The sequence below is a fragment of the Pteropus alecto genome, unplaced genomic scaffold (assembly GCF_000325575.1).
Source record: "Pteropus alecto unplaced genomic scaffold, ASM32557v1 scaffold103, whole genome shotgun sequence".
NCBI classification, from domain to species: Eukaryota; Metazoa; Chordata; class Mammalia; order Chiroptera; family Pteropodidae; genus Pteropus; species Pteropus alecto.
The window spans coordinates 11,864,847-11,888,342 of NW_006436288.1; the positions used below are offsets into that span (position 1 = coordinate 11,864,847).

The following is a 23,496-nucleotide window of genomic DNA, read 5'->3' on the forward strand; positions in this document are numbered from 1 at the left end:
GTCCGTTCACCTTTATTTTTCACTGTAGCTCAGTCCTGATACTCCTACTGCCTTTTTCTACGAAGTTGTTCTATGCTTTGTCTTTTGAATTTTTATAAAAACAATATTAAATAAAAAAACTATATTCCATCTATCAGTTCCCCAATAAAAGTGTTTTTTTATAATCTTTTTCAGTATTTATTTGGACACACATAATATTATACATAGTTATAATATACATAGTTATATAATATGTATAATAATATACATAGTTATAATGATGATGGTTTTAAATAAGTTCATGGCTACATGTAATTTTATTTTATCAACATAATTTCATATTGATGCATATTTGTATACTGATTTTAATAGCAACATTGTACTTCTTTTGTTGACATACTAATGTTTATTGTACTGTATCTTCTTGTTGGATATTTAAAATGTTTTGGGTTTTGCATTTTTAAAAGAGATGTTGCTGTATACATCTTCATAATAGTGTTTTTATTCTTTTGTATTATAGGCAGCCCCTTACCTTGTACAGAATGCTCTTTTGAAAGTACGCTAATACTAATTAATAAACTTATATAATATAAGTGTTTTCATTTCCTAGACAGCTAAAGATTATATCAGTAATTATACCTACCTTTTCAGATAGATCTTCAATTATGTTATTTCAGTATGATAGACCTTAGGTAGACTGTCCTTAGTTGAGTGAGTAACACTTTCCTTTTTATTTTTCACATATATATGGACAAAATTATATTTCTGACATAGGAAACACAATATCAACAGTAAAATTATGCTCTTGAAACTGATTTTTTTGCCTGGCAGAGATCCTCACTCTGTAATATATTAGAATATTTCTTTGTTAACTGAGTTTAGAAAAATGTCTGATTCTAACTGACATAGGGATATTATTGTGCAGTTTGTAAGCGAAGTTTATAAAATCGATAAAGCATGAAAAATTGAGAGCTATCTACATAGTATTTCCTGATGATAAAGTCTTAGGAGTAGGAAGCAGATCAGGAACATTTATATGATAGCTAAGTGTAGTGTCAAATTGTTTTCTGAAAAGTACTGCACAAATTGTTTTCTGAAAAGTACTGTAACCAATTATGTTACACTTTTGGGGCAGTGTACTTAAGTCTATTTCTCTTTTTTCTTTCTTGCTAAAGACATTATCTAATGTATATTGGTCATTTATTTCACATACCCATTTGAAGGCTGCTGTTATGTTGAAATAAATTTACTATGTTGCACTTAGGCAAATAGAAGGAATAACAGAACTGAGGTGCATTTTCAAAGCTATTTCACTTAAAAATGGTTGAAGCAGAAATACTCCTCTGCTTAAATTCAGGATTGTGACATATCTTTGTTATTTAACAAAATGTACACTATACAAATATAGAAATTCATTATGGAAATATAAACTAGCCCTGCCTTTTTTATAAAGCTGTATCTCCCAATTTTGTATCTCCCAATTTTGCTTCATTCCTTTATATTACTATCTTAAGGCAAAGGCCTATTTAAAAAGGGTGAATAACTTATTTTCTCTATTTTTTTATAACTATTACAAATATATTTATTTGAGTGAAGTAAATCTAGTATAGCTTCTATTATAGTTTATTTTATTCACTTTAAGAAGTTTATTGATATTATTGGGCTTGTGGTAACTGCTTTAAGTAGATTTAATCTCATAGTTTATCTTTTTTAGGTTTTCTTTCCAAACCATACTTAATAAGTTTGGCTCATGAATGGGTAAAATGTCTGCGACTCACTTTATATTAAGATGTTTATTAAGTTTATTTAGGTCTTTCATGTCATGTTAAATGGAGGCATGTATGAACATGTGCTTTAAGGCTATCTTACCAGATCAGTTGATGTTGCTCAGTGTTTGCACTTTATAGAAAGTGTAAGAAGATTCTTGTTGAGTTTGCATTGCAGAATATATATCATACACACACACACACACACCCCCACACCCCACATATAATCTGAAGATTGTGGACCTGTGGTAATTGAATAACTGTATACCTGAACTTGAGCTTCCATGACTGCTTAGTCTTAAATTTAATACCCCAAAACTATCCATGTGTGATTGTGATTAAATCTGTTTATAGTATATCTTGTGACTCATATTCCAGGAAAGAAGAGAATTTTTTTTGTATTTTTTCTTTCTTTCTTTCTTTTTTTTACAGGAATCAAGTAAAAACCACAGAACCTCTATATTTATATTGCGTCTGCATCAAACATTTTTCACTTTGGAATTTCTTCCAAAGGGGTAGAAAAAGCATAAGTTATTTATGAGTGCTTTTTGTTTTAGTCTAAATTTCAAAAGACTGTCCTTGATAATCTTGCATTAAACATCTACACTTCCAGATTAATGGAACTCTATAGTTTGCATTTAGTTTTTCAATTTGCTTTAAAAAATTACTAAAATTTCAATGTAATTTTAAGAAGCAATCAGTAGAATATTTTAGATAAGTAAAATGTAACAAACTCCTACTGTTCTTGGATGAGATTTACTTGTGTAGATTTCAATTAATTTTCATAATGACTTTTAAAATGTTGTAAGTCCATGTCTTGCGAAGTCCGTAGAAAGTCTCTCTTTGTTTAGAAATTATAAATATTTGAAAAAGAGTCTTATGATCAAATGTTGCCACTGGTTCAATTTCAGCTTCTATGTAACAAAAGCTGTTCAGAACATCCCACCTTGGAATGATCAGCTAGTAAGGTACAAAAGGATGTATTGACCATCCCTAATACCATCAAAAACCACAAGAGTCATTTCCAGGTACTGGACCATTTGGACAATTAAGGAATTATATATTGAGGAAGAAGAGAGAAGTAATACAGGCACTCTCCAAATATACTTTGTACTTTATTGTAGATAAAGGAAGGCTGAAAACTTTTGGGCCAAGCTCTCTCTCGATACTTTATAATTTCTAGTTTATTGTGATTAAATAACTAAAATGATTTCTGTCCCAGAGAGAAAGGCATTCCTCCTTCTGGCAGAATCTCAGACAATGAGCAAATCTCAAATCCAGTACACTGTCTACTACGGTTCCTTACAAAAAGACTGCAAAAAGAGCTCTAATGATTTTCCTTTTTGTGCAGATAATACTAGTAATAGTTGAAAGGATTAGTAGTAGTTAGTATCAGGAGTAGAAATAGCATTTATAAAGATGCTCAGATACACTTAGTCTTTAGGGAAATGCAAATAAAAACCGTAGTGAGATACCATTTCACAACTACTAGGATGACAATAGTTTTTTTTTAAAAAAAGCACAAAGTAAATATTGTAGAGGATATTGGAGAGATTGTATATTGAAAACAGTTTGATGGTTCCTTAAAAAGCTAAATGTATAATTATTATGTGGCCCAGCAGTTTTACTTCTGGATATATATACCCAAAAGAATTGAAAACAGAGAACTCAGATAGTTACTTGTATGTGAATGTTTATAGCAGCATTATTCACAATAGCCAAAAGGTGGAAACGACCCAAGTGTCCTTCAGCAGGTGAATAGATAAACAAAATGTGGTATATATACACAATGGAATATTACCCAATCGTTAAAAAGGAATGATGTTTAGTTACATACGACAGAGATGAACCTCAATAACGTCATGCCGAGTGAAGTAAGCCAGCCACAAAGGACGATTGTTTGATTCCATGTATATGAAATATCTAGAATAGGCAAATTCATAGAGACAGAAAGTAGAAAGTAGATTAGAGGTTACCAGGGGCTGGGGTAAAGGGAATGGGAAATTATTGCTTAACATGCACAGAATTTCTGTTGGGGATTATGAAAAAAATTGGAAATAGTGGTGATGATCGCACAGCATTGTGAATATAATGCCACTTGGCCACTTAAAATGGTTGAAATGGAAGATTTTATATTGCATTTTACCCCAATAAAAAAAGAAATAGAAGTAGTAGTTATAGTAGTGTAATAATAGCATTTAACATTTAAGTTCTTAACTGTTTAACAGGTACTGTCTTAAGATGTTTATATGTCTTAACTGTATCTGTTTTGCACTATTGACATATTTTATCTATAAAAAGTTAATATTAGTAAATGAAAGATAAGAAAATTGTATTTGGATTTTGGGGGGTTTTAATTATAATGGCTATTTTGTGTTTTATTGCCGTCTGTTCCTCTAAAAGCACTTATAGTTATATTTTTATTATAACTTTTTATTTAAAATCCATATTGTATTTTTTAAGCTGATTTCCAGTTGTTTATTTCCAAACCATTTTTGGTACTTTCTACTTAAAAATATATTCATTGAAGAAAATTTATTTTATAAAATAGTTCTACAAGTCTAATATAAGAGATTGTATTTGTTTTATGGATTGTCTGTTAGACATTCATGTCCCTGAAGGCAGCATCTGTAGAAGCTAATAGAGTGTCCGGCATTGGTAGACACCAAACAAATATTTCTTGTACCTATGGTTGAAAAAAATGCATTAATTTATAAATTAATAATTAAAATTTATAATTATAAATTAAGTAATAATTTATTTATTAACAATTAATTTATAAATTTAGAGAAAATATGTGTAATAATTTATAAGTGAATATACAAGGGCAAATTTGCATTTAAGATAATTTAACATAAAAATAAGATATTAAAATATGTAGTTGAATTTCTACCATGAAGACTTATAATTTAAACAATTTTAAGAAATAAAAGACTAATAGAAAGTGAACAGTCATAGGGTATTGTTCAAATCATACCTATAGAAGAATTTGAAAAGTTTCAAAATAGGATGTCTAGAACTACTGCTTTTACTCTTTGACTTTTCCCCCTGGACTCAGGTATTCTGTGACAGGAATAAAGCCCAGATCGTAAGGTCTACTACTTAATAATATACAATAAATATACAATAAAATAAAATTGTTATGATTATAAAAGGTAACACTATTTTGATGAGAGATATTTTCAAAATTATTATTTCCAAAAAAGTATATGGATGCTTCTTCTAAGACCTTTAATTTTGAATGGCAACTAATATTTTTCTTTATATGCAAAAAAGAGAAAATACTTATAGACCAAACATTTGAGAATCCCCACCACAACCATGAAAAAGCTTTTCGTGCCTGCTATGAAACTCACCCACATACACAGATTTTTATACCAGTATTTTGTATTTGGGATTTCAATATGAATGAATGGAAAAGATTATCAAACATTGGAGAAACATTTCAAATGAGAAAATTACTGACTCAAACAAATAAAAAGGAACGTTGAAGAAAGAGAGATAATGAAGTAGAAGGACCTTCCTGCCCTGCCCCCTCCCCCCAAAAAAACTATAATTAATAAATTCAAAAAGAAAAGAGAAGGAACAATATAGTTGACCCTTGAACAAAATGGGTTTGAACTGAACAGGTCCATATATACATGGATCTTTTTCAGTACATACACATTTGGCCCTCAGTATTGCTGGGTTTCACATCTGTGCATTCAACTAGTCAAGAAAACAATGTTTTCCATCTGCAATTAGGAATCTGGGGATCAAGAGGGCCAACTGCATGCATTGTTCTATGCCATTTATAAAAGGGACTTGAGCATCCATTGATTTTGGTATCCTTGCAGAATCATGGAACCAATTCTCCACAGGTACCAAGGGACAAGCAGTTAAGTTTTGGAGGGGTCAAAAATTATACGTGGACCTTTGACTGCATGGGGATTGGTGCCCCTAACCCCTGCATTGTTCAAGGGTCAACTGTGTCTATAACAGAAATTCTCATTTTGGAAAGGAGAGAATGATGAAATGAACAGCAATAATCGGTCCACAGCATATATCAGATATTGCTGGGCAAGCTGGGTAAGCTTTCTGTGTTCTGACAGTGGAAAAAATTTCTCTGGTTGCTGCTCTTCCAGCTCATGTGATTCTGCTGTAGAGGATAATCTTCCTATGTCCATTGTCCTGTTATTATTAGTGAAGGTGTAATTTGGTATTTTTCTTTCTGGAGTACAGTTTGAGGGTATGTATCAAAATTTAAAACATGTTCAATCTTCGACCTGTTAATACCACTCTTGAGAATTTTTTGTAAGGCTACAATTCTACAAGTTCACAAAGATGCATGCACAAAAATCAAGATTTTTAAGAAGTGAAATATTGCAAACAAAATAAATGTGTATAGGTAGGACAAGGGTAGAATGTATAATTAATTTAATAAAAATAGCATAGTTATATTTATACAGAAATAAGTGAGTACCATTATTGAGTACAAAAAGATTACAGAACACTATATAAACCTATTGTATAAAATGTTTATGTATTCCACATATTTAAGTACACAAAGAGCTCTACAGAAAGATGTTGGCCTAAAAGGATTTTCTTTGGGTAATTGAATCTGGATGATTTTCACTTTTTTACATTTTTCATAATAAGCATATGTGACTTTTACAAAAACAGTATATTTTACTAAACGATATGGTTCTTGACTAGCTACTGTGGATTATTCACAAAGAAACTGACTGTGTTTAATTTTAAGACTTAAACTTTTCCCATACCATTCAGCATTATTCTGAATCATCTCCCCTAATGTCAATTGATATTTGTTCAAGAAATTATATTACTTTCAAAAGAACAAAATCAAAAGTATCGATTAATCAAATTCTCTAAAGCCAGATGGAAGTGAGGCCTTACCTGACATAATACTACTTGCATTAAGTAGCTTTAGTTACTAGGTAATAACTTGTTAATACTGGGGCTCCTTTTAGCTAACAGGTAATTACTACTGCTGATAATGTGTACAAATATGATTATTGATGAAGTTATTTATTAGAGACCTGGCAAGTTACTTAGCCTCTCTAAGTCTGAGATCACTCATCTGAAAATGAAGAATATTGCTTGACTTAGCAGCTTTTGTTGTGAGGATTTAATGTGATACACCTACATGTAAAACACTTTAACAGTACTTGAAACCTTAATGTACTCAAAAAATGTTATCTCTTATCTCTGTCGGTCTATCTATCATTTATCTATCTATCTATCTGTCTGTCTGTCTATCTATCTATCTATCTATCATCTATCATCTCCCTATCTATCTGACCATCCATCCATCCATTCATCCACCCATTCATCTATCTATCTATCTATCTATCTATCTATCTATCCATCCATCCATCCATCCATCCATCCATCCATCCATCCATCCATCATCTATCAGAAAAGTCAGTAACCTAATTATGTTTTCTCAAGTAGATCAGTGGTTTTATATAGATTGCATTTTATGTAGGATGCTTCTTTCAAATGGTAATTTTGAGTTTATTCTTGTACAAGAACGCCCCAAAATAATCTTCTATTATAGTATACTGTCAGAATTAAGTAGTGACATGTAGGAATGAATTCTCTGAAGATTATATTGTCATTTTAGCTTATATACCCTCTTTGACTAGTTCTTGGTTGGACCACGGAAGAAACTTGGCCTAACAATAATTAATTACTTAATGATTTTCATTAAACTGACTTATTAACAGCTCTTTTTGTAGTTTAATTTCAATAAATTTTTCTTGTTCTATTTTTGTTATGTTTACCTCTACCTCAAAGCCTAAATTGCATGTTTTTGGACTTATATGAGAATTGTATTTGTCATTTTTAAATCTAACTATTTGGCTGGTATAACATCTTTACATATTTTCTCATGTGTGTGTTTTAAATAAGATTAGATATTGTTTTTAATTCTATGAAATCTTCATTTATCTAGGCTTACATAGAATTAAAGTCTCAGTTATTATTATATATCATATGCTGGGTCTACTGATTTGTTAGTCAACTATCTTTCACCAATTCACATGTTACCAATAATTTCTCATAATCGTCCTGATTTGTATCACAGTTTGGATTTGTTATTAAAGAAAATATACATCTTTCTTGTGATTTTTCTTATTTTCTTGAAATCTTTACTAGACATGACTGTTTGGTCACTTACTCTAAATGTAGACTTCCTCCCTAAAAAAATGTTTTAAATAAGAACAACTTTGAAAGACATAGATCTGTTTTTAAATGTTGGGTATCAGAATAAGTTTATATTTAAAGGAAGCTTCTATATAAATAGCATTCTAAATCTGAGAAAATATTTTTTTGCCTTTATAACAGAAATCTATGTAAGGAATATATATTTTCTTTTTAGTTCTATTTCCCTATTAAAAAAAAACAAAAAACAAAAAACAAAAAAAACTATTCCAGAACAAATATCTGCCTCATCTACATTGAAGATATTGAAGCTATAAAAGTAAAATTTACTTAGAAAACTCCATTCAAAATTCAAGTGCCTAGTTCATGTAACGGGCTGATGGATCTGTGTGTTTTTTCACTAGGATATTGGAATAAAAGCAAATATGAGCATTCTATATTCTTTAACATTAGCTATCGTACAATATTCCTTTGATGGTTTTTATAAATTCATTTTTTGAATCTGTAGTAAAATCTTGGGGTAAGAACAATCATCTTTCAATTTCTATAACAGTTTTGTTAGAAAGACAAAGAATCTGTTAAGGTAGTTGTTCATGAAGCAAACATCAATTATTATCTGATTGCTCTTTTGCTACAAGCTAATAATAATTTTAGTAATTTTTTCAAAGTGAATTTTGGGAAAAGAAATTTTATCAATTTATGATTCACTTTCCAATTTAAAAAAGTTGTTCTTGAGTCTCATGTCGTGTACGTTGTTGAGTTTTATGGGTAAAAAATGTTATGTTGGCTGATTGGAGAAAGGTGAATTCAGTGTTTTTGGCTCCTATCCCTTCATTTTAGCAAACTTCCCATTGTTTCCTCTATTAACCACTTCAATATTTTTGGACAAATGAATTCCACCAGCTGTGCTCCTTGTTGATACATTATAGGTCTCAAAGTATAATTATAATCCATTTATCTTTCCTTGTAGCATCAGAGACTCCTTGAAATGCTGGATACAGAGAAGGATTTGTTAAAAGAAAAAATAAAGGAAGCTTTGATTCAGCAATCTCAAGAACAGAAGGTAATGCTTTATGTTTGCTCAATGTGTGGAAATAATGTATCCTGTTACTTCATATAATACATTTAGTGTATGTCTTATTATTTATAGGAAATATTGGAGAAGTGTTTGGAAGAAGAAAGGCAAAGAAATAAGGAGGCATTAGTATCTGCTGCAAAGGTATTTCCATCTGAAAAGTTTATTCTGTAGTTTAATTTAGATAATTTTTATCTGTTGTATTTTTATTGTTTATCCTCACCTCAAAGCCTAAATTGAATATTTTTGGTCTCATGTAAGAATTGTATTTATCATTTGAAAGTCTAATTATTTGCCTGGTATAAACCCATTTGTAATAATTGGTTTCTTTGTATGTAAGTGGAATTTAAAAATTGAGTTCATTAATGGTACAACCAATCTACTTTTGTAAAATATTTCATTCCAGAAAAATAAAAAAAGAATGTTTTTCTTTCTTATTTTTCCTCTTAAACTTAGGCTACCATTGTTCATATTATTGTTAAATTCACATTACACAAGATTATCAGGAGTTGAAATGCTTTACATTTAGAATTGTAATTGTTTAAAAAGAATTTTAAGAAGAATATATATATATATGTGTATATATATACGTGTGTGTGTGTGTGTATATATATATATATATATATATGGACACTAATATCCATTTGATATTTGATAGGCATCATACGAGTAATATGTATGTTGGGGTACGTGTGCATGGGGTACGTGTATATGTATGTGTATATATGTATTTGCATGTATATTTAATTATCAAGATATGTGATTTTTAAAAACTGACTTTGAAATAGCTCATGTGAGTAGTGATTCATAGATATTAAATGTATATACCAACAAATACATATATAGTACTAACTTTTGAGGTTCGGATGTCAATTTAAATTTAATAAATAAATATCGAAAATCTCATGTGTGCAAATAACTATACCAGGGTAGAAATTCAAAGATGACTATGATTTCATCTTTTTCTGAAATAATTTACAGTTAGGTAAGAAAAATATTACTTATATACCAATAAGGCAAGGAGGAATACATTAAATTATTATGAGTGTATAGATAGTATTTCCATGTCATAGGACTTTTTAACAAGAAAACAGAAATAGGCAACTATGTTGAATGTTGCTTTGAGGCCAACAAAAATAAGCGTTAAAACAACAAAAAGTATCATTTGGATTAAACAACATGGAAGGCATTGGTGAGCATAGTAAGAGTAGTTTAAAAGAAGAATGGTAAAATAAAATAAGAGTTCAGAAAATGGTAACTGTCAGCTTCAATAACATTTGTCAAATTGATTGTGACCTGGAAGCAATAGAAAAAGTGGTAACCCTGGGGATGAAGAAGGGACTTTAGTGCATACCAAAGTACGATGGTTTCCTTGAGGAAAATTCTTATGCAGTTATTTGAGTTGAAACTGAAGTGTAGGAACTATTTTTATGGCACTCCATTTTACTGAATAACTAGGGTTATAGAGACTTTAATATTTGGCAGACATTTTCTCCAAAATAAGAGGAGTGAGCCCAGTAACTTTAAGAAAAAACTGACAATTTTCGTTGCTAATGATAAAATTCATGCTTTAAAGCAAAAATTAGAATTTTGGAAAATTTGTATCTGATTTTTAATACTTAAGACATTTCTGATGAGATTGATGCTGTTACAAACAAATGTGACCTTTTTTTAATGATATAATGAAAAATGTCAAAATCTAGAGGAGATGCATAACTCATTGAACCAATGTTTTCCAAATAAAAAAATGTTTTTAAAAATCATGTATAGATAAAGGATTCATTCAAAGTACAAGAAAGGATTGTAATGGAATAGAGTAACAAATTGCATTGAGATGATTTGATTTTCCTTATTGCAACTAACTTTTAAGAACTACTTCTTGTGAAGCTTTGGTGGGGAATCATCAAGAAATATCTATAGTGATCTCAACTGGCTACTAAATACTCCTCCCTTCTCTACTACCTATCTGTGTGAGACTGAGTTGTTTTTTTTCTTAATATACTTCAACCAAATAATATCATTACATATTTAATACAGAAGGCAGATATGAGTATCTAGTTGTCTTCTATTATGTCAGATATTAAGAAGGTTTACAACATACTTCTCACTTTTTAATTTTGGAAAATATAGTTATTTTTCATTCAATATAATGCTTGTTAATATATAATGCATTTACTGTTATTAGTTTTAAATGAATTAATAAATATTTTAATTTTGTCTTGATTTGAATTTCTAATATGATAAATTTTAATCTATACGTATAAGCGATATAAACAAAAGCTTTTTGAAATCCTCAATAATTTTTAACAGTGTAAGGAAATCTTAAGACCAAATAGTTTGACAGCTGCTACTTTAAGCTAAGGTTTGATTTCTTTGAAATTTAGAAATGCCATAAAAATAAGTATATTATTTACAAAAACAAATAATTGATTTTATTTTATGGTGATTATTAAAATGCATAAAAACATCAGAGTTAAACCCTATAGAATCAAAGTTTTGTGTTTTTTAGATTAATTCAAGCCTGTTTTACTCAAAGAATTATTGTGCAGTTATCCTTTCAAATATTTTTCTTTTGGCCATTATTTTTTTGAAGCTTGAGAAAGAAGCAATGAAGGATGCAGTATTAAAAGCCATAGAAGAAGAAAGAAAAAATTTGGAAAAAGCTCATGCTGAAGAAAGGGAGTTATGGAAGACTGAGCATGCAAAAGATCAAGAAAAAATATCTCAGGCAATTCAAAAAGCTATACAAGAACAAAGAAAAATTAGTCAGGTTAGTAAAATTAACTCTTTGTAAATATTTTCATTTTTCTCAAAATGAAATATCCTTACTATTATTTTATCTTACTTAAAATCACCTTAGCGGACATATCAGTATTTAATTATTTTGCCATTGATATTAATACTTGAAACAAATAATTGTTAATATATATGTATTTTTACTTTCCGATACTTATAATTTTTACTCTATTTTCAGAAAAGTCAGAATCCAAATTTGTTTAGTCATTACAATTACATTAAGCCTCCTGTTTAATATATTTTTTCTTTTTTGTAAACACACACATGCACACATAATACAAAATAATATGCATGCGTAGAAAACAATTTGATTCAATTAATTTATGTCTGATTTGTATATCTATATACCTGTAGTTCACAGTAGTAATTAATAGAACCTCTCAAATAATTCCTATGGTTTCATAAGAGATATATACATATCAACAAATGTGGCCTACATACAATATAACTTTTGATTACTTATAGGAAGAATTAAAAACTTTATTAGTTTTTTTAAATAATTGAATTTACATGGTTTTATTTTACTTGTATTTAGTCTTTTCTTTATATAGGCAAGAAGATACCTGAATAAATCTTTCCTTAAACAAATATAAAAAGCAAAAAATAACATTCGTAGAAATCTTTTCTTTTATGCGATCAAAGTGTGACATTACTACCATTATTTATTCAACCATGCATTATAAATATAGCTAAAATGACTATCTTTTGAGAATAAATAACCTAGGATATTTTCTTATGACTTACAAATTAATCGTACTGAAGCTTTGACTCAATCCTTCTAATATCCAGGATAAATGTAATACATTTTCAAAATTTGTCACTTAAGTTTATTCTTAAGAGCACAGTTACTCATTTACTGTAAAAATTAAACAGATCTGTAAGAAGCTTTTATGGTAAGATAACTAGTACAGTAACAGATCTTACCTCTTTTTTTCTTACTTTTTTTCCATTAGAGTAATGATTACTTTCTAATTCTTTCTGTAACTTACTGTTAGTATCAACAAATATATATTGAGTACCTATGGTTTTTAAGATGCTTAATTGTCTCTCAGTTCAGTTGATTGGAATTCCATGCCAGGAAGGTCAAGTTCATTCATTAAATCCTGATACGGGAGAGGTTGCTTAAAATGTTTTAGTGACTACAGACCATTCCTTTAATCTCACATAGATATGGGCTTAGTCACCATTAAGTTAGGCAAGATGGCCTGAGTAAATCAGCACATATTCATCACCCAAAGAGAAAAATATATATCTTAAAGAGCGCCCTTCTCTGCCAGTTTGTCAGAAACATTCTTGTCTATAAAAAACACTACAATATATGATATACTTTAAAATTTGTTCTCTCTAGTCTCAGAGTACTATGAAGATAATATAATCATGTCATGAATAAATACATTTTGTTTGCTTTCTTACCAATAGTTGCATAGTTTGGGCAGTGGGAAGGGAGAAGTCAGAGGGAGGGGGAAGAGAGAGAGAGTGAGAGAGTGAGAGAGAGAGAGAGAGAGAGAGAGAGAAAGAAAGAAGGAGAGAGAGAGAAGCAGGAGAGAGAGAGAAGCAGAGGGAGAGAGAGAGAAGGAGAGGGAGAGAAGTTTTTTTTTTTAATTATTATTGTTTTGTGGCTGACCAAGTTGAACAGAGAACATCTAGCAGAGAAAACAACGTTGTCAGGTAACTCTCAGGTTTTCAAAAATGCGATGGTAGTATTAAATGTATTACAAGTCTTCCTTATACAGTTCACTGCTTTCATTTTCACATGGTTGTAGTAAAAACTAACAAACAACTGTTGTTCCATTAGTCCCTGAAAGCTTAATAGACCTATTATAGAAAATAATTATAGAAAATCGACAAATTACTTTTCTTGTGAGCCAGATTAGCTTATATATCTTTTATTTATTTAGCCCAGCAGGATAAGCAAATAAATTGCCATGGTCAAACTTTTTGGTGTTTTACATTAATAATTGAAAAGACTGCCTGTTTTGTTTCAGGGACTGTACTTGTTTCTGGGGATACAGTAGTGAAAAAAATTTCTGCTGTCTTGTGAATAAAACAGAAAACTATTAAAGGTATAATAAAATGTGAAGTAGTGATCAGTGTCATGAAGAACAATGAAATAAGGGGCTAGAGAGTGAAGGAACCAATACATAAATAAGGTAGTCAGGTAAGGACTCTCTAAAGTGGTAGCAGTTGAGCTGAGGCCTGCATTGAAATGAGGAGTTTACCTTATGAACGGCTGGGGGAATAGCAAAGGCTCTGAAGCAGAAAGGTGCTTGGTATAGCTAAAAGTCTATAGTATTGTTATAGATGTAGACATACAAGCAGACCAATGGAATTGGACAGAATATGGAAAGAGCCATGAAATTTTTCCGAAATTTATAAATCCATAAAGATATTGTTACAAATTAGATAAAATAAGTTACCTTAACAAATCAAGTGTTTTATCTGGGTTCCATTGAAGGGGGCCTAGAGCTGTGAATTTACTGAATTTATGCAAACCTGTATATCTGCAGATTTTTCTGCAGAGATAGTCCATAACTTTTATTAGATTCTCAAAAGTATCTTACTAATTAATCCAGAAAAGATTAAATATAATTGCAACTGGCTGTCCATTTCCTTCTGAACTCTGATTACTAAAATGAGTTTCAGATAGGTTAAATTTTTAAATTTATAAATTTAATGTACTGAAAAGAAATTAAGAAAACACTGATGTTGTTTGAGAGGGAGAGTCCAAGCAGGACTTCTAAAATGGCAGACTCAGCACTTTTACAAATTAGCTTCTCCATAATGGTGGTGAGAATACTAGCAAAAATTATCAAAAGCAACTTATTCAGAAATCTGGATATTAACCAAAATCTCCAACAACTCAAGGAGTATTTATTTAAGAAAAATAGTTAAATCTCAGTAAGAACAGCAAGCTTTGTAGAGTTTTAACTTGCCTTATTTCCAATCCATCTGTTCTCTTAAGGTCTATGGTAGCTTTAAAAACTGGCTGCCTCACAACCAAGGTAGCTGTGAAAACCAGCAATGTAGAAGCCACTGGAAGGGCCAACCCAGGTTTGGAGCTCCCCCAAAACTCCATCTCCAGAGAATTGTTACTGTTTGGCCTGACCGGCAGCTCACTGAGCAGTCCGCATTGGAAGGACTTGTTATCTGACCTGACTCAGAGCTTGCTCAATGGGAAAAGCCTATTCTCAGCATGTTTGTCAGAAACCATAAGTGATAATTGTTTGACTTCTCAGCTGGTTGGGACAAAAATACAAGTTGGGCCAAACAAAAGGCTGGCCAAAATATTTAAAAGAGAAATCTGGGAAATGTGATTGCCAAAGATGATTTCGAAAAGCTCTGATTTTTTAAAAAAATATTCCTGGAGCTCTTGAAGGTGACACAAATGCACAAAGTCACACACTTACCCAGGAACGACCTGAGAGGACCTAATATCTCTCCTCTGGCTTGCTTTGATTTTATGTATGCAGAAATTGAAGTCTAAGGTAGAGTTGTAAACTGTCAGTGTTGAAAGTGTACCTCAACACATAGAGGGCCTTGGCAAATGATAATCTGGTTCAAAGTTTTTAAGGGAATCTCTTTCTAATCATTAGCTGACCACTGAGCTAATCTAGCAAAGACTTCAGTGGCTACATATTATAAGAAAAACAGACTTTGCAGAATTAATACAGAGAAATTAGTACATGAAATTTTCCAAACAAAGAAATAGCAACAACAACAATTATTCCTGGGGGATAGGGGATATCTGATTTCTAGAGTTGCTACATTACATTATTTCAAATGTCCAGTTTTTATCAACAACAAAATTATGAGAATATGCAAAGATATGCTCATACACAGGAAAACAGCAGAACCTACATTGATGTTGGCTTAATAGACAAAGACTTTAATCTGTTATTATAAATAGTTCAAAGAACTAAAGATCATTTTATAAGATTTACAAGCCCTAATCATATATATTTCAGGTACATGTGCTCTTCAGACACTAACACTAGAAATTTTTGAAGAACTTCTCTATTTATTTTTAAAAGTGTACCCTCCTTGCTATAAAAGCAAGATTGCATATACATGGCTGTAGGAGGGAAAGACCCTAACTTCCTGTCTCATAGTTTATCCTTCTTTTACAGCATGTATCTAATTCAAATACTGTCTTGTTTGACTACTGTCCCACTGAACTGAGAGCTTCACAAGTGTTTCAATCATATGTATGCCTTTAAAAGGCCCTAGCATAATATCTAGCTCATAGGATGTTCTCCAGAAAACGAGTTATTGTCCTTAAACATCAGGAGCCAAAAGTTTCATACAGTTAACTCTAGATTAGTGAACATTTGATCAACCAAATGTAGTTTAATAATGGAAAGCACTATAGTCTCTCTGTGAGATCGTCAGGTATTATAGAGAAGCCCCCACATGGTAAGTTTCCTGTGTGTCTTCTGTATCATAGGGTCATCAACACAGAAAACATCAATGTGTGTTAAATCATGGTTCATTTGTTACTCACTATCATGGTAGGTATTCTTACCAAACTTTGGCAGGGACTTAGGAAATAATAACCCTCCACAGGTACTGGATCAGTTATCTTAGGATGTAAGAAGTCTATATATAGTTTTTAAAACCATTGATGAAGCTATTATGGACATAAGAAAAATAGTATTGTTTCTGTATCTTTAGTAATACCATTTCATCAAACTTCATTTTTACTGCTTTGTATAATTATTTTCCCTGAACATATTCATTTTTTGGTAGGTATACAGGTAAACTCTATTTTTCAAGGGGATGGTGAAGTTGTGCTCAATATCTTTCACTTTTTATAGGACATATGCCTATATTGATAATATGAAGCAATAATATACTTCCCCTGGAATATCTATTTTGAAATTTATATGAGTTGAAATTATTATGTTGGAAATCTCCTGAAGTTGACAGTGTTGAATCAGCTATATTATTTCACCAGGGGACTGTTACATATCTCTTAATCAAAAGGTTATAAAGGCTGAGAGATCCAAAAGATTATGTATTTGCAGTAGAGTATGTCAGAATTGCCCATTTTGAGACATATATCATTTAGGTGGTCAGTAAAGTTTATATAATAAACCTTTATATTCAAGGACCTTTACATTTTGTGTATGTAAGAAATCTAAAAGAATTTTCAGAAAATATGTATAATAGTATTTAGAAAGTTTCCTGATACAAAATCAATATACAAAAATTACTTGTGTTTTTATACCTGCATCAGACAGAACATGAAATTTTAGAAAATACCACCTGTGATATCATATTTTTCTGTCTAGTAGCATGAACCTGTGTGTTTATTATTTTGGTGGTGACCGTAGAAATTGCAGGCTGTTATCTCCCACTTATCAAAGTAATATTAGTATTTTTATCCTCTTCTAGACAATATAAAGACCTCAAAATTCTTCAACTCAATTTACTTTCTCCCATGACTTATGCAATTGTTATGAATTTTAATTCCACATTTTTAAACCTTGTACTTATTATGCAGTATATTCTTGTTTATACTTTTTATAAATAATGAAGTGCTTTTTAAAAATTTTTTTTAACTACATCTCTGTTCTCTCTGGGATCATTTTGCTGCTACTGAAATACATCCTTCAGAATTTCTTTTAGCGTTCTTTCACTAATGCAGAGGCCAGCCAACATTTTCTGTAAAGGTTCAGATAGTAAATATTTTAGCTTTTGGGCCACATGGTCTCTGTCACAACTCTTCAGCTCTGCCATGGTAGCATAAAAGCAGCCACAGACAATATGTACAGAATAGAGATGATTTTGTTCATTTAAAAATGACTTTATTTTACCTTCATTCCTGGAAAAAAAATTTCTTTGCTGAGTATAGTTTTCTAGGTTGCCAGATATTTTCTTTTAGCATTTAAAATTTCTTTCTGCTGTCTTTTAGCTTTCATTGTTGCTATTAAGAAGCCAGATTTTAGTCTCTAATTGCTGCTCCTTTGAATGTGATCTCCCTTTTTTTGTGTCCGCATTTTCTTATAATGTACATAGGCATTTATTTATTTATACTTTTCCTGCTCAGTTTCAGTGGTCGTCTTCTATCTACAACTACATGTGCTTCACTAGCTCTGGAAAGTTTGACACTATTACATTTTCAAATATTACCTCCTTTTATTGTCTCCTTTTTTCTCCTCCTTGGACATCAGTTTTATACAGTAGATAGATAGATAAATAGATAGATATCAGTTTTATATAGATAGATAGATATCAGTTTTATACAGATAGATAGGTAGATAGATAGATAGATAGATAATCAGTTTTATACAGATAGATGGGTGGATGGATGGATGGATAGATAGAGGGAGAGAGGGAGAGAAAGAGAGGGAAGGAGGGAGAGAGGTATAGAAATAAGTATATAGATATACATATAACAATGGATGGATTTTTAAAAGCAAACTAGAGTGAGAATGAATTAAGAGATGAGACTGAGAATACAGTGAAAATATATATATGTACATATATATGCTTTATATTTTGTGTAGTTTTAATATTTTGTTATATATATTATATATACATATATATCCTTTACATTTTGTATGGATAAAGCCTTACCTCAGTCTACTCAGATTTGTCATTGTAAGGTAGCCAGAATTTCATGCCCAGTGGACCTGGAGTCTTTCACCAGTAGTAAAATTTGCTACCTTTCTCCTCTCCCTACACATACCCCAGTTCTACCTGTGACTAATATGCCTAAAATAGAGTCAAGGCACCTGGGCATATCAGTATGTAAAGTTTAATCAAGCTTGTCTTGATTCCTTGATTGAAGACATTTGCTAATAGTATTCAAAAGAAAAAACTGATCCTGAGCACAAAATTTTACATATCTCCCATCTTTAAGAAACCACTAATTTTGTTTTCCTCACATTTGAAAAAAATGATCCTCAATCTTAATGTTGATGTGTTTGTATCTGATATAATCTCCATATGAGTTATTAGAAAAATTTAATATTATAATAGATAAATAGGTAGGTAGGTGAGGAGTTAGGTAAGTTGGTTGATTTATCATAAAAAGTGTGCTTATTACAGAATAAACCACAAAATGTACATTCTTAGCTTTGGTCTATATATCATTTTTTCTAGAGGGACACTTTTGATAGGAAGAAAACTCTTATCAACCCTCAAGTCTGAGAAACATTGCATTAGCATTTTAATACTACCATTTTAGTGGATCACCAATTTATAGACATTTATAGATATCACTTCATTTGTTAATCCTATTCCCTAGAAAAGCAAATTCGAAAAAGCTGTGAACTATTAGAGTTTGCTTTGTAAAAATCCCATGGAGTTCATTAAATATCTTAAGTTACATAACTTGCAGGACCAGAAATATAATTTGTAAATAGCCTTTGCCCCTGGGCTACTAGTAATGGGAATCTAAAATCCTGCCTCTTGTACTTGTTCATAACCTTGAGGATTTTAACTGGGCTTCAGAATTATAATTAACATCCTGTTACTCTTTTTAGGAAAATACTGGGAATATTAGACATCACAAAAGTTGACAAAATGTTATCATCACTTATTACAATAAGGAAAATAATAATAGTTCTTCATGTTCAAGTTTCATTTACTTGGCTTTATTTATTCTAAACAAATATTTTAGGTTTCTGCTAAAAAGCTATTTTTATAGAATTTTTTCTTCAGTTTTGGCTACAGAAAATAGTAAGATAATAGTAGTTATGGTGGTGGTAGTGGTGATAGGGATGGCAATAATTTAACAGTATTGGCTATCATTAATTTATTTCTAAGTATGAGGTACTTTTCTAATTGTTTTACATGTTTGATCTCATTTAATTCTTAACCACCTGATGAGGCAGAAACTGTTATTATCCCCATTTTTACAGTAGTGGAAATTAAAGCTTAGGAAGATTATATAACTTGCTGAAGGCCATAATAACTCCTTGAAAAAGGCAAAAAGTCAGATTTAAAATCAGGCAACTTTATTCCAGAGGCCTTGCAAGTCACCACTACGCTATTTTCCCTCCCAATGTTTTCATCTTGGAATAAAGTACAAATTTTCATCTTTTTGTTCATTTAATATAGAGATGATTTCAATAGGAAAAACTTGAAGGGTTATTTAATTTCTTTATTTATTCAGTAATGTTTATTATGCATCTACCAAGTGTTGTTGGAAGATTTAGGTGTATAGCATCAGACAAGATAGATAAGAGCCCTAGGCACTCTTGGAGTTTATATTCAAGTTGAAAAATACCCTTATTAAATAAGGTAATTCCATATAGTAATTTAGGCTATGAAGAAAAAATCAGGGTTATGTGTCTAGGTGAGAATAGGTGGTAGGGGACTTCTTTAGATAAGGAAGTTAAGAAAGAAGACAGACTTAAAAAAATTATATTCCGCATGATTCTATTTATATGAAATTCTAGAGAAGGCAAAACTAATTTGAGAAGAAAGAAATTAGCCATTGCCTGTGAAGGTGGGGGAGACTTTGAGGGTGATGGGAATGTTTTCATCATAATCGTGGTGATTACCCTTGACAAAACTTATCAAATTATATATTTCATGTAAATTAATTTTATTATATGCAAATAACATTTTAATAAACTAAATTTTAAAAACAAATACCTACCAGAGTAAATTGTTGGATAGGTGGCGATTTCGGATGGTGATTTTATTTATGATGGTGAGGAAGGGTTGAGTTTCGTGGGGATAAAAAATCCAGTTTGTGCATATTCAGAATCCTAGGTAGAAGAATTGTTGAGTAGGCATTTAGAAATATGGGTCTGGAGTTTAGGTGAGTTGTCAGAGCTAGAGATCAAAATTTGGGGTTGACAAGTATATAGATGGTATTTAAAGTCAAATATATTAAAAAGAAAATTTTCTTGGCAGGACTGTACATGACATTGTTTTATGGAATGTGGCCATCTTCTATGTAGGAAAAATATGGCCACCTCAGGTTAACTGTATCATAGCAGAAATAGTCTCACACTTAAAATTGATGCATTTCAGATGAAATTGTGAAGGTGTTAAAGTTATTAGTGCTTTCTGTATCACCCTAATACGCAGGATTGAGTGGCCATGGCTTCATCTACATTTTCCAGGAAGCTCAGGATCACCAGCATGAACAAACAACAGCTTCTGCCACCTTATGTCCATCTCCTGTCTAGTTTCAGAGGCCAACAGTCATGTGTCCTCTAGTCCTGTGGCACAGAGCTGCAGAGCCACAGTCCAAAGAACTACAAAGTGCTCGAGTACTGACTGAAGGGACTGACTTTATTAAAAGACTTGAAGCTGTTTTTTGTTTGTTTTTTGTTTTTGTTTTTGTTTTAATTCTAAGGTTTAGGTACTTCCACAACACTCAAATGTTTCTTTGATAAGAAGAATTCCGAAAACTTTCCATTAAGAGCAGTTGACATCTTTGGCCACTACATTACTCTAGAAATTAGGAAAGGATAGAATGTAGCAAAGCAAAAAAAAAAAAAAAAAAAATGCGTACAGTTAAGCAACTAAAATTACTCCTGATAAATGTAAGGAAAAAAAAACAGCTTCTGCTTTATAATTTACCTCTAGATTTTCTCTGAGCTAATACTATCATTAACTGAGCAGATAAATGTTAAACTCTGAGACAAAACACAATACCTAAGGATTGTAACCCATATTTCTCCAAACTTACTTGAGAGATAATTTTGTTTGGCCTTGGTCATAAATTAAAACTAAGTCTTAGTGTTGATCGTAAATGTATACTTTTTTTTTTTTTTTTGAGATATTAAGTAGAAAGTTTGACTCTGGCTTATTTGATTTTCACATTAAATTAATTCTGTGTCCCTTGAAGATCTTTGTTAAAGAAAGGAATGTACATTTGTTACTGACACCAACATGGGTAAAAAGAAGAGAGAATCATTAATTTTGCTGTCCTAGCAAAGTTCTGTAAAAGGACTCCAGTGCATACAGACACAAACTATGTCTGACGTTGGAAGCTCTTTATAATAGTTTATAACCACAGCCACTGTAATTTAGGGTTATATTTTCCCCCAAAGCCACAGACATTAAAATCAGTGGTTAAATTTTCTTTAGGAAATTTAGCGTTACCACCTGACCCTTCTTTTCAAAAAGGAAATAGCATTTCTATTTTAGCTTAGCACACCAAATAGTTTTACAGCATTGAAATAATTTTTCTGAATTACTTATTTAGTTTTGATTCATTAGTGTGTTTTAAATTTTTTTTTACAAAATTTTGATAGTAACCTAGTTAATTATTAATTTAATTAAATCTTAATTACATTTTAATGTCAAAATATTGTATCTAAGGACAGGTGAACAGATAGTACATCAACTTACTTTCTCATTTTTTGAGACCTTTTCCTCCTGTTATGTTTCCTGTTTTGTTCAATGAGATAACCATCTGCAAGTTATCTAGTCCAGAGAACCAGAATTTCTCATAGACTCTTCTCCTCTCATCCCCATTTTTATACTTTTTAAATCATTAAAACTTTCCCATTTTACCTGTTAAATAATCCCTAAACATATATACTTCCTTCCTATCCACTATCATTGTCTTAATTATGGTTCTTATTGGTTACCTTGACCCCCTACATCGACTTCTTTGCTTCCAATTTTGTCTCCTTTCAGTTTGGAATTAAAAATGTCATTCTCGCACTTTAAATTCTTCGGTGCTGCCCTGTTAGCCTGTAGGATAACATTCAAGCTACTTAGCATAAACTATAAATCTTTCAGAGCACGAAATACAAATAAATATTTCAGTGACGTGGTCCATACCTCTCCAGCTCATCATCTGCCACTCTGCTTCAAACTGCTGGTACACATACCATGCTATTTTATGGTGTTGGGCCTTTAGTCATACTGTGACATTAGGGTAGGATGTTATTGCTTTCCTAACTTACAAAACCCACTCTTTTGAATAATTTAGCCTTTTTTTTTAATACAAAAATCTCTTTCCACTCTTCAGATTAAATCAAGTGGTGTTCTTCCTTGGCATTCAGTATATAACCATACCACAGCCCAACCATATTATATTAAAAGAATCTGTTTGTGTCTTTTCCACTAGATTATAAGCATCTTGAAAGCAGGAGCTGAATCTTGAACAAAATGCAGTAGGTTATAAAATGGTGCATGATCAGCACTGGTTTAATGAGACAGACATATTAATCTTTAAAAAATGGACTTGACAACACAATTTGACTCTTTTTGAGTTTTGGTTTCTATTAAATGGAATGTTTTAACAAAAATTGAGTCATCAAAAATAGTGTTTTGTGTTATGATCCCTTTAAAAAAAGTATCCACCAAAGTTCCTAATGGATGCCACACTGAGATGATTCTTATTATTATTGTTTTTCAAATACTTAGGAAGTAATCTGGGAGAAACAAGGATAATTACTTTCAGCTTCAGAAAAATGTTTACCTTGAACAACTAGTATGGACTTGCTCTAAGGTGATAGGATGATGGCTGCATGAGTCCAAGTAGAAATTTTTTAGTCACGGTAAAGTAGTACTCTGTCTTTCACTGATCAGATGGAAGCATCACATTCATTGTTGTATACTATGTTTTAAGAGAGACATTTCCAAATCAGAATGGGACTATTTTAGACATTTATTGGTGCTTCCTCAGCATCTATTCCTTTCTTCCCAAAGTGATACTTTTTATTTCTTAGCCATGTGGTTTAGGTGAGATTTAACCTACTTTCTAAACTAGTCATAAGCCCTTATTAACTTAGG

At 31.1% G+C, this 23,496-nt stretch overlaps 1 protein-coding gene across 1 annotated transcript in view; it reads left to right on the forward strand.

Annotated features, from left to right (window-relative positions):
- CCDC91 (coiled-coil domain containing 91) overlaps positions 1 to 23,496 on the forward strand; it is a 281,509-nt gene that overhangs the window by 192,796 nt on the left and 65,217 nt on the right. Inside the window, exons 9-11 of the mRNA XM_015589963.2 lie at positions 8,881 to 8,973; positions 9,061 to 9,129; positions 11,579 to 11,755. Coding sequence (XP_015445449.1) covers positions 8,881 to 8,973; positions 9,061 to 9,129; positions 11,579 to 11,755 — 339 coding nt within the window. The remainder of the gene's footprint in view (positions 1 to 8,880; positions 8,974 to 9,060; positions 9,130 to 11,578; positions 11,756 to 23,496) is intronic.